The sequence below is a fragment of the Salvelinus namaycush genome, chromosome 21, assembly GCF_016432855.1.
Source record: "Salvelinus namaycush isolate Seneca chromosome 21, SaNama_1.0, whole genome shotgun sequence".
In the NCBI taxonomy this organism is placed as follows: Eukaryota; Metazoa; Chordata; class Actinopteri; order Salmoniformes; family Salmonidae; genus Salvelinus; species Salvelinus namaycush.
In genome coordinates, this window is record NC_052327.1 from 48,580,455 (window position 1) to 48,597,326 (window position 16,872).

The following is a 16,872-nucleotide window of genomic DNA, read 5'->3' on the forward strand; positions in this document are numbered from 1 at the left end:
AATCCCTGGATAATTCATACATTTGACCTATACAAGTGCACATAAGGTGTATCCAAAACAGTCCAGCAGTTTTCAAAAAAAGGTTTTGGAAAGCAAAGTCTGATCACATTCTTCCTTAGTCATAGGCTGCATCTACACAGGTAGCCCAATTCAAATATTTTTTTCACTAATTGGTATTTTGACTAATCAAATCAGCTCTGAAAAAAATATCTAATTTGAAATATCTCATGCGATTGGTCAAAAGACCAATTAGTGGAAAAATATCAGATTTTGGCTGACTGTGTAAACGCAGCCATATGCTTCTTTCATAACCAAGTAGTAGGAGGTGGGAATTTACCAGTTGGATACATTCATGTGCTTTGAACTCGTTGAAAAACGCTGATGAGCTAATGGCCAACAAGCTGCGTAAACAAAACTAAAACTTAAGCTATCATGCTTGTAAACAAATTAGTGTTAAACCCCCCCCCCCCCCAAAAAAAATGTTTTTAATAAATAATGTTTTGTTGTTGGATTGCTGTTATATAGGTCATTTCCTTAGTAGGTGAGGTCAGAGGTCAGCATGTGGGAGAAGTGGGTTACTCAGGATAATAGACGAGTTTCGCACTAGTAATTACCAGTTGGAAGGCCGTTCAAGAGGATTGTTCCCTGTCGTAATGTGGTAAATTCCCACTTGGTTAGGAACGCAGCATTAGTCTACTAAGCAGAGTACTAGTATGTGTGGATGTCTTGTATGGTATGGTCATTGTAAGCAGAGAAGGCTGTTATAGTACAGTATTTGTCCAACAACAAGGGGTAGTCATAGGTTACCAGCAAAATAGAACACTGGAAGAAATGCAAGGACAAACTATGACATATTTGTTATTTATTAAAATTACACATCTTTATAATATAGCACATATTCTTTATGAAATGACAGGACTGAAACCATATCACGACCAAGACTTGGCATCTATAAGGTCTTATTTATGCATACATTTAAGCAATGAGATGAGATAAATATATATATATTAGATACACACACAAAACGACGCAACGTGGAGTGCCTGAACACAGCCCTTAGCCGTGGTATATTGCCCATATACCACAAACCCCCGAGGTGCCTCATTGCTATTATAAACTGGTTACAAACATAATTAGAGCACTAAAAATAAATGTTTTGTCATACCCGTGGTATACGGTCTGATATACCATGGCTTTCAGCCAATCAGCATTCAGGGCTCGAACCACCCAGTTTATAATGAACGATATAGTATGTCATGGAATGCTGCAATATTACTTTTGTCATCGATTTACTTTGAGATTTCAATTGATTGTCAATGACTTGTTTAATTGTATTATAAAATGATCATGGTTATTGTAATGATTACTCGTGTAGCAGTCTGGAACAGCACATCTTAATAGGTTATAACTTCTATTTCATCCCAAGGTGCATGATTTTCCTGATTGGTCCTGGTCCACCCCAGAATCCCCTTTGGGAAAAAGATCAGATTTACGTTTAAGACTAATATTCCCCACCAAAAACATCCATTTAGACTTTCTTTCCTGCCACTTTAATCTACATACAGGGTTGTGTTTATTAGGGCACACAACAGAAAACATTTGAAAACGTTTTTGCAACAGAAAATGAAAATAAGGGTGTCTTATTGGTTAAATGCTCCATGTTTCAGTCAGTTTTTCCATTTTGGTGCCTAATGAACACAACCCAGGAATTCTCTTTGACAGCTACTTACTTGAGAAGACCATGCCAATACAGAGGAGGCATCACGTCAGCTTTCATGTGGTACATGGTCCATCTCTCCTTGCTTTGGTCAATGGGGAATGTCTCCAATGGCTGACCACTATAGTCAAACTCAGCCAGAATGACTGTACTGTAACTCGTCACCAAAGGGCAGGAAGTGTAGCCGTCGTACTGTAAACACAAGTATTTTAGCACTGTGTTATCTTGTAGATTATGAAAAAACTAAATACACAACGTATTTGTAATAAAAAATTTAAAAAAGAGGTTAGGTTTAGTTTAATTCGTGTTAGTTAGGTAACGTACCTTTGTATCTGGCTTTTCATTCTTCAAGACTTTTGAAATAGTTCTGTCCAGAATACTAGACTGGGCAGCTGGAAATAAAATACACCATGTTATCTTTCCCATGCTCAATAGAAAATATACTACATGTAGCCAGGTCCATAATTATTGGCACCCTTGATAAAAAATAGTCAACAAAAAAAACGGTATAATATAAATAATTCAAATACTGAGCTATATTGTTTGCTTAAAACAATTGGGAAATTATATTATTTTATACCAATACAATTGTTCAGAGAAGTAGTACAAAAAATCTGAGGAAGATTGGGGTCAAAATGATTGGGACCTCTGTTTTCAAAACAGGCAAATTCAATGAAACGTGTCAGTGTTTATGCAGAATCTTTTTTTTATAAAACAGGGGAGGGTTCTAGAGTAAAACAGGGGAGGGAGGGTTCTAGAGTAAAACAGGGGAGGGAGGGTTCTAGAGTAAAACAGGGGAGGGTTCTGGAGTAAGACAGGGGAGGGGGGGTTCTAGGTTAAAACAGGGGAGGGTTCTGGAGTAAAACAGGGGAGGGTGCTGGAGTAAAACAGGGGAGGGTTCTGGAGTAAAACAGGGGAGGGTTCTGGAGTAAAACAGGGGAGGGTTCTGGAGTAAAACAGGGGAGGGTTCTGGAGTAAAACAGGGGAGGGTTCTAGAGTAAAACAGGGGAGGGTTCTAGAGTAAGACAGGGGAGGGGGGGTTCTAGGTTAAAACAGGGGAGGGTTCTGGAGTAAAACAGGGGAGGGTGCTGGAGTAAAACAGGGGAGGGTTCTGGAGTAAAACAGGGGAGGGTTCTGGAGTAAAACAGGGGAGGGTTCTGGAGTAAAACAGGGGAGGGAGGGTTCTGGAGTAAAACAGGGGAGGGAGGGTTCTGGAGTAAAACAGGGGAGGGTTCTGGAGTAAAACAGGGGAGGGTTCTAGAGTAAAACAGGGGAGGGTTCTGGAGTAAAACAGGGGAGGGTTCTGGAGTAAAACAGGGGAGGGTTCTGGAGTAAAACAGGGGAGGGTTCAGGAGTAAAACAGAGGAGGGTTCTAGAGTAAAACAGGGGAGGGTTCTGGAGTAAAACAGGGGAGGGTTCTGGAGTAAAACACGGGTGGGTTCTGGAGTAAAACACGGGTGGGTTCTGGAGTAAAACAGGGGAGGGAGGGTTCTAGAGTAAAACAGGGGAGGGAGGGTTCTAGAGTAAAACACGGGAGGGTTCTGGAGTAAAACAGGGGAGGGTTCTGGAGTAAAACAGGGGAGGGTTCTGGAGTAAAACAGAGGAGGGTTCTAGAGTAAAACAGGGGAGGGTTCTGGAGTAAAACAGGGGAGGGTTCTGGAGTAAAACAGGGGAGGGTTCTGGAGTAAAACAGGGGAGGGTGCTGGAGTAAAACAGGGGAGGGTTCTAGAGTAAAACAGGGGAGGGTTCTAGAGTAAAACAGGGGAGGGTGCTGGAGTAAAACAGGGGAGGGTTCTAGAGTAAAACAGAGGAGGGTTCTAGAGTAAAACAGGGGAGGGTTCTGGAGTAAAACAGAGGAGGGTTCTAGAGTAAAACAGGGGAGGGTGCTGGAGTAAAACAGGGGAGGGTGCTGGAGTAAAACAGGGGAGGGTTCTAGAGTAAAACAGGGGAGGGTTCTGGAGTAAAACAGAGGAGGGTTCTGGAGTAAAACAGAGGAGGGTTCTGGAGTAAAACAGGGGAGGGTTCTAGAGTAAAACAGGGGAGGGTTCTAGAGTAAAACAGGGGAGGGTTCTGGAGTAAAACAGGGGAGGGTTCTGGAGTAAAACAGGGGAGGGTTCTGGAGTAAAACAGGGGAGGGTTCTGGAGTAAAACAGGGGAGGGTTCTGGAGTAAAACAGGGGAGGGTTCTGGAGTAAAACAGGGGAGGGTTCTGGAGTAAAACAGGGGAGGGTTCTAGAGTAAAACAGGGGAGGGTTCTAGAGTAAAACAGGGGAGGGTTCTAGAGTAAAACAGGGGAGGGTTCTAGAGTAAAACAGGGGAGGGTTCTAGAGTAAAACAGGGGAGGGTTCTGGAGTAAAACAGGGGAGGGTTCTGGAGTAAAACAGGGGAGGGTTCTAGAGTAAAACAGGGGAGGGTTCTGGAGTAAAACAGGGGAGGGTTCTAGAGTAAAACAGGGGAGGGTTCTGGAGTAAAACAGGGGAGGGTTCTGGAGTAAAACAGGGGAGGGAGGGTTCTAGAGTAAAACAGGGGAGGGTTCTGGAGTAAAACAATTTTAAACCCTATCTTTTTTTAGATGTATTTTATGTATAACTTGTTAAACAAAATCTCTTTCTCTGAGCAATTGTATTGGTATAAAATAATAGAATTCCCCAACTGTTTAAAGCAAACAATATAGCTCAGTATTTGAATTATTTCTTTTATACAGTCTTTTTCACTCATCTTTATCAAGGGTGCCAATAATTATGGGCCTGACTGTAGGTACAGGTTTTCAACCTGGCAAGTGGGCAGGCAAATACCTTTTTTTTTTTTTTAGTTTTGCAAGAGTCGTTTCCCCCTAACTTGGTGTTTTGTTGTGTTCTTTTTTTGTAGTGGGAAAATAGAAGAACTGAAATCACATACCCACCGCAGCAGCTGTTTTGGCTGTGGGCAGGTTGGTGCAGTCTCCGATCCCAAACACGTTGGGATACTCGTTATGTTGAAGGGTCTCTTTGTTGACGTCCAGCCAGCCACCCTCATCAGCCAATGAGGATCCTTTAACCACCGGGTTGGGTCCCATTGGAGGAGTGACATGAAGCATCTCATACTGACAGAAAGAAAAAAAAAGATTGATTCATTGACTGAAAATGAGCAAAAAACAAATGAAATTATACAACTATGACTGTCTTGTTGTTGCCCAGTGAATGTTCCGATATGAATCATTCTGGATTGTTTGTTTCTTAGCATCAAGCTTCTATGTCATCTTAGATAATCTATTGCAGATGTGTAAACAAACCCCTCTGAACTACCATTCTGTGTTCTCCATTTGTACATCATAGCTGCCTGGAACTTAGCCTGGTCCCAGATATGTCTGTGTTGTCTTGCCAACTCCTACGGTCTTTGTGACACATGATAATGACCATAGGCATAGGAGTTGGCAACATAACACAAAATAGATCTGGGGCCAGGCTACCTGGAACTTACCTCAAACACTTCAGTTTCTCCAGGATTGTCAAGGTTTTCAAACACGGCCTCCTGCTTGTTGGCCCGGACCTCGATGAGGTTGTGTCTGAGATTCACCTGGATGTCGCGATTCTTCACTATCTCCCACAATGCATCTGCATATTTCTTGATGCCAAACAGCACTGGCAGTGACGTGTTGTACATGACGTTGGCAGTTGCTCTTTTTCCTGTCTTCGAGAGGGATCAGATCAGAATAACCTTTTATGCTGGGTTGTGTTCAGTAGGTATGAAATGGAAGAAAATACTTTGAACGGAGTGAAACAGGAAGATATTATTTGAACACGTCAAATAAGAAACACTTCCGTTACAAAAATGTTTTGGTAAAATGTCCACTAACACGACCCAGATAATTTGACAAAAAATGGAGATTCATCATAATACTTGTTAATAAAGCTTTATCTGATGCATTTTGTATCATTAGTATTACAATACCTTTCTGAGATAAGCATCGGTCAGGTACATGATCTTCTGTGGTGCTCCTGCACACTTCACCGGAGTGTTGGGGAAAGAGAATATAGCATTTCCCTCTTTGAAGTTCTGTAGTGCACTCCAAGTCTTCTCCACGGTTTGCACAGAGTAGTTTGAACCAATCTTAAATTTCACCCAATCATCAATCTCAGGCAGGCCTTTGATCTAGAAAGTCATTGTAAGAAGACCAAAAGATTGTATCATTGGCAGAGACTGACGCATACAATTGTAACAACCTCGATATATCATAAATAAAAGAATGTCCACAACAGAGGAACGAATTCTCTAATTGAACGGTTTATTAAAACAGAAATCACACAGGCTACTGTTTCGCCATAGCCTACGCCAAATAACTAACCGATAACAACTAACTGATAACAACTAACTGATAAATGTGCCTTGACAACAACAGAACATCAGAACACAGGCAACAGAACATCAGAACACAGGCAACAGAACATCAGAACACAGGCAACAGAACATCAGAACATAGACACATGTAACTGTCCAAACTTGTTGCTACACAATTATACAGTAAGTCAGTATGTTGAAACAATATTGAGGAAGTGAAACTAACAATCTATGGTATTATCACCTTTTCATAGTGTAGTTGTAGACCTAGAGCCACTATCAGATACTGGTAGGAGATCTGTTACAGGGAAGACAATACAATTCAGTCAGTTGTAGGGCGGAAAATGATTGTACGCCCACTTCCTTGGATAGGACATGTAAAGCTGAAATTGACTTCATTGACATTTGGTTAGTTGCATATCAAGACCCGTTTCATATTAAGAGGATCTTTTATAGCATCTGATGTTGCCAGGAAAGGTGGGAAAAATAGATTATGACAACGCTCGACTGACCCTTTTTGCCTTGCTCACGTTAATACCAAGCCCAATAATGACTGTTTGATCAAGTCAATCAACATGTATTAAATCAAATTAACGATATGAAAGTAAAACAGCCCTTCCTACCTCCATGCCATTGTCTGTGCGCACAGTGTTTGTGTCTGGGTCGATCTCCTGTACATTGGATTTCACCCACTTGACCCCAGGAGGTATGACACTGGCTGTAGGGCGACCAGAGGAGGCCACACTTTTAGCCCCAGCTCCAACCAATGTCCAGATGGGCTGATAGTAATGCATCTATAAAACACAGGGAAGAATGCTGCTCACTAATGTTGTCCCATGCACTAGACTACATGTTCATCCCAAACGGCACCCTTATTCCCTATATAATGCACTATGGGCTCTGGTCTAGTAGTGGACTACAGTGCCTTCAGAAAGTATTCACACCATGGACGACTTTTTCCACATTTTTGTTGTGTTACAGCCTTAATTTAAAATTGATTAAATTTAGATTTTTTTTTGTCACTAGCCTACACTTAATATCCCATAATGTCAAAGTGTAATTGTGTTTAGAATTATTATTAATTTTTTTACAAATTCATAAAAAAATGAAAAGCTTAAATGTCTTGAGTCAATAAGTATTCAACCCCTTTGTTAGGGTAAGCCTAAATAAGTTCAGGAGAAAAACTTTGCTTAACAAGTTACATGGAATAGTGTTCAATATGATTTTTGAATGACTACCTCATCTCTGTACCCCACACACACACAATTATCAGTAAGGTCGAGCAGTGCATTTGAAACACAAAGACCAGGGAGGTTTTCCAATTCCTCACAAAGAAGGGAACCTATTGTTAGATGGTGAAAATAAAATAAATAGCAGACATTGAATATCCCTTTGACCATGGTGAAGTTATTAATTACACTTTGGCAGGTGTATCAATACACCCAGTCACTACAAAGATACAGGCGTCCTTCCTAACTCAGTTGCCGGAGAGGAAGGAAACCGCTCAGGGATTTCACCATAAGGCCAATGGAGACTTTAAAACAGTTACAGAGTTTAATAGCTGTGATAGGAGAAAACAGAGGATGGATCAACAACATTGTAGTTACTCCTCAATACTAATCTAAATGACAGAGTGAAAAGAAGGAAGCCTATACAGAATATAAAAATTCCAAAACATGCATCCTGTTTGCAACAAGGCACTAAAGTAAAACTGCAAAAAATGTGACAAAGCAATTGACTTTTTGTCCTGAATACAAATTGTTATGTTTGGGGCAAATCCAATACAACACATTACTGAGAACCATTCTCCATATTTTCAAGCGTAGTGGTGGCTGCACCATGTTATGGGTATGCTTGTAATCATTAAGGACTGGGGAGTTTTTTAGGATAAAAAAGAAACAGAATGGAGCTAAGCATTGGCAAAATCCTAAAGGAAAACCTGGTTCAGTCTGCTTTCCACCAGACACTGGGAGAATAATTCACCTTCCAGCAGAACAATAACCTAATTTTACAAGGCCAAATCTACTCTGGAGTTGCTTGCCAAGAAGACAGTGAATGTTCCTGAGTGGCCGTATTACAGTTTTGACTTAAATCTACGGCAAGACCCGAAAATGGTTGTCTAGCAATGAGAACCAATTTGACAGATCTTAAAGAATTTTTAAAAGAATAATGGACAAATGTTGCACAATCCAGGTGTGGAAAGCTCTTAGAGACTTACCCAGAAAGACTTGCAGCTGTAATCTAAAAAGTATTGACTCAAGGATGTGAATACTTATGTAAATGAATACTGTATTCCATTCTCAAATAAATAAATTGTGTGTAGATGGGTAAGAATTATTATTTTTTTAAATCTATTTTGAATAAATGCTGTATTAACAAAATGTGGAATAAGTCAAGGGGTATGAATACTTTCTGAAGGCACATTGGATTGACTGTAGGCCTCTCTGATTCAGAGGGGTTGGGTTAAATGCGGTAGACACATTTCAGTTGAAGGCATTCAGTTGTACAACTGACTAGGTATCCCCCTTTCCTTTCATACAGACTGGGGAGTATTACAGTACAGTACCGTCCCCCCCTTTCCCTGTTCAACTGACTAGGTATCCCCCCCTTTCCCTATACAACTGACTAGGTATCCCCCTTTCCCTTTCCCTAGCACCGATGCTATAGTGAATAGGGTACCCTTTAGTAGTCAACAACTGTCTTTAATACCTCACTGGGTTCCACTACGGCCACGTTTTCCGCCCCTAGCTTCCTCTTCATCCGAGCACTCATTGCGATGCCCCCAGTTCCTCCTCCCAGCACTAGGACCTTGTAATGCTCTTTGGAGGAGGCATTGCTGCTGCTGGTGTGGAGACGACAGATGCCAATACCAGCAGTCCTATGGCACTGCCTCCACAGGGCTGGCTGCCGATGCATGACTGTCACTGTAGCCATGTATTCCCTTCTGTATCTCTAGAATGTATTAAAAGTCAGAATTCAGTTACAATGATTACATAGGCTTAAAGGGACAGATTATTGACAGGCAGTGTAGTCAAATGAATGAACAGCAGAAGGCGCATGTCTGCAAACATAAAAACAAGCCCCTTTAAAATAAAAAGTGTTTACTTTATTTAGTAAATATGTTCTTAACTCTATTTTCTGAACTGCATTGTTGGTTACGGGCTCGTAAGTAAGAACTTCACCTTAAGGTCGTATTCGGTGCAAGTGACAAATGCTGTTTTATTTTATTCGATAGTAGGCTTTCCTAGTAAGTTAAATGATGTTAAAAAATACTTTTCTGGGCGTTAAAATCAGGTAAATTTTCCAGATGTTGAAAATACGTATTTTCTGGACCTTGAATATACGTATTTTCCAGACGTTAAAAATAGGTACATTTTCGGGTTCTGAATGAAAGTTAAAAAGAGCTCATTAGAGACATTGGCCAAATGTCACCTGCCACATACATTCTTAATGAAGTAAACATTATAACACAATAATTATTTGTTTATCCAGTTAATATAGGGAAGAGGAGCCAAATGAAGACTACAACATATAATATGTATTATTGCTCCCATCGGGCACATGCTCTTATGCAAGCTTCTTCAAAAGCTTTACAACTGGCAGCCATGATGTTCAGAATATACCAACAGACCAGTTAAACTACAATAACATTGACTGTAAGTCGCTCTGGATGAGATAGTCTGAAGAATGACCAAAATGTAAATGTATACTACCGTTCAAAAGTTTGGGGGTCACTTAGAAATGTCCTTGTTTTTGAAAGAAAAGCACATTTTTTGTCCATTAAAATAACATCAAATTGATCAGAAATACAGTGTAGACATTGTTAATGTTGTAAATGACTATTGTAGCTGGAAACGGCTGATTTTTAATGGAATATCTACATAGGCGTACAGAGGCCATTTATCAGCAACCATCACTCCTGTGTTCCTATGGCACGTTGTGTTAGCTAATCCAAGTTTATAATTTTAAAAGGCTAATTGATCATTAGAAAACCCTTCTTGCAATTATGTTAGCACAGCTGAAAACTATTGTTCTGATTAAAGAAGCAATAAAACTGGCCTTCTTTAGACTAGGTGAGTATCTGGAGCATCAGCATTTGTGGGTTCGATTACAGGCTCAAAATGGACAGAAACAAATAACTTTCTTCTGAAACTTGTCAGTCTTCTTGTTCTGAGAAATGAAGGCTATTCCATGAGAGAAATTGCCAAGAAACTGAAGATCTCGTACAACGCTGTGTACTACTCCATTCACAGAACAACGCAAACTGGCTCTAACCAGAATAGAAAGAGGGGTGGGAGTGTAACGGATGTGAAATGGCTAGCTAGTTAGCGGGTACGCGCTAGTAGCGTTTCAATCAGTTACGTCACTTGCTCTGAAACCTAGATGTAGTGTTTCCCCTTGCTCTGCAAGGGCCGCGGCTTTTGTGGAGCGATGGGTAACGACGCTTCGTGGGTGACTGTTGTTGATGTGTGCAGAGGGTCCCTGGTTCGCGCCGGTGTCGGGGCGAGGGGACGGTTTAAAGTTATACTGTTACAGGAGGCCCAGGTGCACAACTGAGCAAGAGGACTACATTAGAGTGTCTAGTTGGGAAACAGACGCCTCAAGTCCTCAACTGGCAGCTTCATTAAATAATACTAGCAAAACACCAGTCTCAACATCAACAGTGAAGAGGCGACTCCGGGATGCTGGCCTTCTAGACAGAGTTCCTCTGTCCAGTGTCTGTTCTTTTGCCCATCTTAATATTTTATTTTTATTTGACAATCTGAGATGTGGCTTTATCTTTGCAACTCTGCCTAGAAGGCCAGCATCCCGGAGTCGCCTCTTCACTGTTGACGTTGAGACTGGTGTTTTGCGGGTACTATTTAATTTAGGCTTGCGTGGGCTAACATTTTCCCCGCCTAATTGTAACCAAATATCCGAACGGAGATTCTATGAAAACTAAAATCAGACATTGATTGATAATCAAGACGAGTCCCCACGCTTGTCTCAAAGCAGCGCGATAACTACTGTCCCATTCATGGTGCTGTTAAGCAACAATATTGTAACGAAGTGTAACGATCCTGGGTTTATAATATGATAAAATGCCTTCAGTGGGACTAGCCTACTTTATTCCAAATATTTTCGTAATTCAGTGATATCCATCCACTTGTGGTTAAGAAAACGTGCATACATAGTGGTGGGATTTGCGAAGTAATGAGGACAAGCCTCGCAACGTTTATTACTGCCGTGAGGACCGTAACAGCCTAGTAAAGCGGCGCTGCCTAGCAACCATCCTTATGAAGCATCAAATCTCATGAACGCATATTGCTTACGCCGGATTTAGCTAAAACTAGTCTTATTTTTGGTTGGTGCAACAAGTTTAAATTCTGATCCCAAAGTCGGACGTATCTACGCGTATCTACATAAATTTGTATGTGAAAACTAATTATAAGATGCATACTTTCAGTTTTTCCTGAACTCACTTCAATCGCGTATTAAAGAGGGAGGTTGAGTTGACAGGTTCTGGCCCATGTTCAGATCAAATACACCGCTGGAACGCTGATTAAGCGAGCAGACGTTTTAATCGGCGCATTCTTACTTTGAATATGACCTTACACCGATCAATATAAGCAGAATAGGGTGCATGTTTACATGACTAATGCCATACTCGGCCTTCTGTCATAATCAGTTTAATATCAAATTAGTAGTGTACATGTAAACGCATGTAAACGTACTCTATGATTGGTTCAGATTTGGTCCGGACCCCAATCAGATGTCTATGTTTTGGCCTGGGCCAAATCATGGCTGGTCTGACCCGGACCAAATCTGAACCAAACGTAGACTTCTACATTTGGGCCAAATCCGGACCAACAATCTATATCCGTGGAAGTTGAAATTATTGGTGGTCCAAAAGGCGTCGGTCCATGCTTATAGTGGATTGAGGCTACGGTATATTGTCCTGACATCAAATTGTGTTGTCGCATAGTGCGTAGCTGTCTCACGACCAATTTTACTTATTCAACATACTTTATTGCCGATCCACATAGTAGACTACATCTATGTGTTTAATTGAAAAATAATAGTGTAGAGAAAAGTTATTTGAAGTCAACAACAGTTTATTCTCAGAAGAATATTATCAATCAAAGTTATCCAGGCCGTATCACAACCGGCCGTAATTGGAAGTGCCAAAGGGCGGCGCACAATCGGCCCAACGTCGTCCGGGTTTGGCCGTGGTAGGCCGTCATTGTAAATACGAATTTGTTCTGACTTGCCAAGTTAAATAAATAAAAAGAAGGTATAACTCATGCAGAGAAGCCCTATTCATGTTGCCGCGTTCAAGAAAATCGGAACTCGGAAACTCCGACATTTTCTACTTGTAAACTCGTTGTAGAAAGATAAACTCGGTTTCCCACTTGGAAAGTATCAGAATCAACAAAAAGGAAGCTCACCGCAAAAAAAACGTATTCAAATTTTAACTCGGAATTTCCAAGTTGTCTTGAAAACACCAACAATTCTGTCAAGGTAGAAACCTACCTTATTTAATGAAGGAAATTGCGAAAACGGGATATGATCCTTGCAGGCTGGCGATCTACCCACAGGCTTCTATTAAAAACTGGTCTATCTTTTTGAACACACGTCTCGAGAGTGTCACCGATTGCATAATACCCAGAATGACCTGGGTCGCGTTCAGTATGGTACATCGTTTTAAAACGTACTGGACACGAATTCTTCCACCATTACCCTGTTGACTTTCCACACCACCTTATCTTGCCGGTTTCAAAAAGGTTCCAGGTAAAAGTCACACGGAAAAGAAAAAGAGATAACTTTCTATAGTTTTCAAACGCACCACTTTTCGCTGCAGAGCAAATTAGGGCAGTCTAGGCTACAGTAACCTCGCCCCCAGGCTATTGCGCACAGCGGAGGCTGGAGGAAGTGTCTGGGGACTAGATTAAGGCTACGGTAAATACAAATTGGCCTCATTTCACAAAACCCAGACTCAAACCAGTTCAAACAGTAGCTGGGTCCTTCCATTAAACCTGTATTTTTTTATTTCCTCAGACCTTTTTAAGTTTATTGGGTCACCGACATCTAATTTAAAAAGATTAATTCATATACATTGAAATGTCCCCTGTAATTGAAGTGTAAGAAACATGACATTTATTTAACAAGCATTTCCCTACACTACAAGCATTTCACTACACTGGCAATAACATCTGCTGACCATGTGTATGTGACCAATACAATTTGATTTGATTTGATCTGAAATATCAGAAAATATCTTGTTTTTAACTGAGACAATTCATTTTGTCATGTCATCTGTGGCCTTCACTGAATTTGTACTTAGGATATGACTAATACAATTTGCACATATTTTTTTTGCCATCGATTTTTGCCATCGATGTAAACATCTATTTGTGCACTTTGTTGAGTATGTATTTTTCCAAAATAAATGCACGTATGCGCGTAATGATGGTGACAGGTGTGCGTAATGAATGGCAGCCTGGAGCACTCGAGTGCCAGAGAGCGGGATCAGGCGTGACAACGTTGTTCGCGGCACGCATTACCAGAATGACACATCGATGAACCACACCCCATTTCAGTTTAAAAATTGAGAAAGAGGCAGAGTTGGACCATTTTCCGTGTACAAAGTCGACTTTGAAGAATATATGCAATAGTCTGTAGGCCATCTGCCACTGGAGAGAGTCAATCAACATTTCTGCTTAGATGTTCACAGTCTAAATATGATATATGGCATAGACTGTGAAGATCTATGTGTCATTCTGGTCATGCACACCTCGACCAACGTCGCTAATTCATTAGCTAAGCTAGTTCATTATCGTGATGTCAGTTGCATGTGCTCAACACAGAAGAACCTCAACAGTAAGTGCTTCAACACACAGCATTTCAGTTTCAGCAAAAAGGTGCCAACTGCTGTGATTCAGCCAGCTAGTGAGGCGGCAGGTTAAGAGCATTGGGCCAGTAACCGAAATGTCGCTGGTTCAAATCCCCAAGATGATTAGGTGAAAAATCTCAAATGTGCCCTTGAGCAGGGCACTTAACCCTAATTTGTTCCTGTAACTCACTCTGGATAAGAGTGTCTGCTAAATTATGTAAATGTGAGGAGATCCAGTGGGGAAGCCCAGAGCTGATTGGGCAGTTGAGGCTCAGACACGTTGAAGACCTACACTGAGTGTACAAAACAGTTGGAACATCAATTCGTCACAAATTGAGGCTGTTATGAAACCTAAAAGGGGGTGCAGCTAAGATAATGTAGGAAGGTGTTCGACATCTTATGTACACTCAGGATCTGTGCCTACGCCACTGCCTCTGCAAGGTGTGGAAAGCGTTCCACGGGGATGCTTGACTTCAATGCTTACCACAGTTGTGTCCAGTTGGCTGAATGTCCTATTGGGTGGTGGACCATTCTTGATACACACAGGAAACTGTTGAGCGTAAAAAAACTCAGCAGCGTTGCAGTTCTTGACACACTCAAACTGGTGCGCCTGGTACCTACTAGCATACCCCGTTCAAATGCACTTCAATATTTTGTCTTGCACCCTCTGAATGACACACATACACAGTCCATGTCTCAATTGTCTCTAGGCTTAACAACTATTCTTTAAACGGTCTGTGATTGATGTGGATTCAACAGGTGACATCAATAAGAGATTATAGTTTCACCTGGTCAGTTTCTGTCATGGAAGGAACATGTTTTGTCCTAACACAGATCAAATCAAATCAAATTTATTTATAAAGCCCTTCTTACATCAGCTGATATCTCAAAGTGCTGTACAGAAACCCAGCCTAAAATCCCAAACAGCAAGGAATGCAGATGTAGAAGCACGGTGGCTATGAAAAAACTCCCTAGAAAGGCCAGAACCTAGGAAGAAACCTAGAGAGGAACCAGGCTACGAGAGGTGGCCAGTCCTCTTCTGGCTGTGCCGGGTGGAAATTATATCAGGCCAAGATGTTCAAATGTTCATAGATGACCAGCAGGGACAATTCATAATAATCACAGTGGTTGTCGAGGGTGCAACAGGTCAGCACCTCAGGAGTAAATGTCAGTTGGCTTTTCATAGCCGATCATTCAGAGTATCTCTACCGCTCCTGCTGTCTCTAGAGAGTTGAAAACAGCAGGTCTGGGACAGGTAGCACGTCCGGTGAACAGGTCAGGGTTCCATAGCTGCAGGCAGAACAGTTGAAACTGGAGCAGCAGCACGGCCAGGTGGACTGGGGACAGCAAGGAGTCATCATGCCAGGTAGTCCTGAGGCATGGTCCTAGGGCTCAGGTCCACCGAGAGAGAGAAAGAAAGAAAGAAAGAGAGAGAGAAAGAGAGAATTAGAGAGAGCATACTAAAATTCACACAGGACACCGGATAAGACAGGATAAATACTCCAGACATAACAGACTGACCCTAGCCCCCCGACACATAAACTACTGCAGCATAAATACTGGAGGCTGAGACAGGAGGGGTCAGGAGACACTGTGGCCCCATCCGATGATACCCCCGTACAGGGCCAAACATGCAGGATATAACCCCACCCACTTTGCCAAAGCACAGCCCCCACACCACTAGAGGGATATCTTCAGCCACCAACTTACCATCCTGAGACAAGGCCGAGTATAGCCCACAAAGATCTCCGCCACGGCACAACCCAAGGGGGGGGGGGGCGCCAACCCAGACAGGAAGATCACGTCAGTGACTCAACCCACTCAAGTGACGCACCCCTCCTAGGGACGGCATGGAAGAGCACCAGTAAGCCAGTGACTCAGCCCCTGTGATAGGGTTTGAGGCAGAGAATCCCAGTGGAGAGAGGGGAACCGGCCAGGCAGAGACAGCAAGGGCGGTTCGTTGCTCCAGAGCCTTTCCGTTCACCTTCACACTCCTGGGCCAGACTACACTCAATCATAGGACCTACTGAAGAGATGAGTCTTCAATAAAGACTTAAAGGTTGAGACCGAGTCTGCGTCTCTCACATGGGTAGACAGACCATTCCATAAAAATGGAGCTCTATAGGAGAAAGCCCTGCCTCCAGCTGTTTGCTTAGAAATTCTAGGGACAGTTAGGAGGCCTGCGTCTTGTGACCGTAGTATACGTGTAGGTATGTACGGCAGGACCAAATCGGAAAGATAGGTAGGAGCAAGCCCATGTAATGCTTTGTAGGTTAGCAGTAAAACCTTGAAATCAGCCCTTGCCTTAACAGGAAGCCAGTGTAGAGAGGCTAGCACTGGAGTAATATGATCACATTTTTTGGTTCTCGTCAAGATTCTAGCAGCCGTGTTTAGCACTAACTGAAGTTTATTTAGTGCTTTATTTGGGTAGCCGGAAAGTAGAGCATTGCAGTAGTCTAACCTAGAAGTGACAAAAGCATGGATACATTTTTCTGCATCATGTTTGGACAGAAAGTTTCTGATTTGTTACGTAGATGGAAAAAAGCTGTCCTTGAACCAATCTTGATATGTTTGTCAAAAGAGAGATCAGGGTCCAGAGTAACGCCGAGGTCCTTCAGTTTTATTTGAGACGACTGTACAACCATCAAGATTAATTGTCAGATTCAACAGAAAATCTCTTTGTTTCTTGAGACCTAGAATAAGCATCTCTGTTTTGTCCAAGTTTAAAAGTAGAACATTTGCAGCCATCCACTTCCTTATGTCTGAAACACAGGCTTCCAGCGAGGGCAATTTTGAGGTTTCACCATGTTTCATCAAAATGTACAGCTGTGTGTCATCTGCATAGCAGTGAAAGTTAACATTATGTTTCCGAATGACATCACCAAGAGGTAAAATAATAGTGAAAACAATAGTGATCCTAAAACGGAACCTTGAGGAACACCGACATTTACAGTTGATTTGTCAGA

General features: G+C 41.8%; 1 protein-coding gene across 1 annotated transcript; it reads right to left on the reverse strand.

The window, feature by feature from the left end:
* Positions 1-1,187: 1,187 nt before the first annotated feature.
* LOC120066765 (sulfide:quinone oxidoreductase, mitochondrial-like) lies at positions 1,188-12,654 on the reverse strand. Its single transcript, XM_039018233.1, has 10 exons — positions 12,547-12,654; positions 8,743-8,985; positions 6,657-6,827; positions 6,278-6,331; positions 5,647-5,847; positions 5,176-5,385; positions 4,615-4,798; positions 2,042-2,109; positions 1,731-1,909; positions 1,188-1,469 (listed from the first exon to the last, which is right to left on the reverse strand). The coding sequence occupies exons 2-10, from the start codon at positions 8,965-8,967 to the stop codon at positions 1,412-1,414; spliced, it is 1,350 nt and encodes a 449-aa protein (XP_038874161.1). The 5' UTR covers positions 8,968-8,985; positions 12,547-12,654; the 3' UTR covers positions 1,188-1,411.
* Between the last annotated feature and the right edge of the window lie 4,218 nt (positions 12,655-16,872).

Bases quoted from the DNA above. Each gene is read 5' to 3' on its own strand.
- LOC120066765 (XM_039018233.1), bottom strand. From the start codon at position 8,967: ATGGCTACAGTGACAGTCATGCATCGGCAGCCAGCCCTGTGGAGGCAG. The intron at 5,848-6,277 runs GTGATAATACCA...ATGACTTTCTAG, and splicing joins TACAACTACACTATGAAAAG to ATCAAAGGCCTGCCTGAGAT. The intron at 4,799-5,175 runs GTAAGTTCCAGG...TCTTTCTGTCAG, and splicing joins GAGAAACTGAAGTGTTTGAG to TATGAGATGCTTCATGTCAC.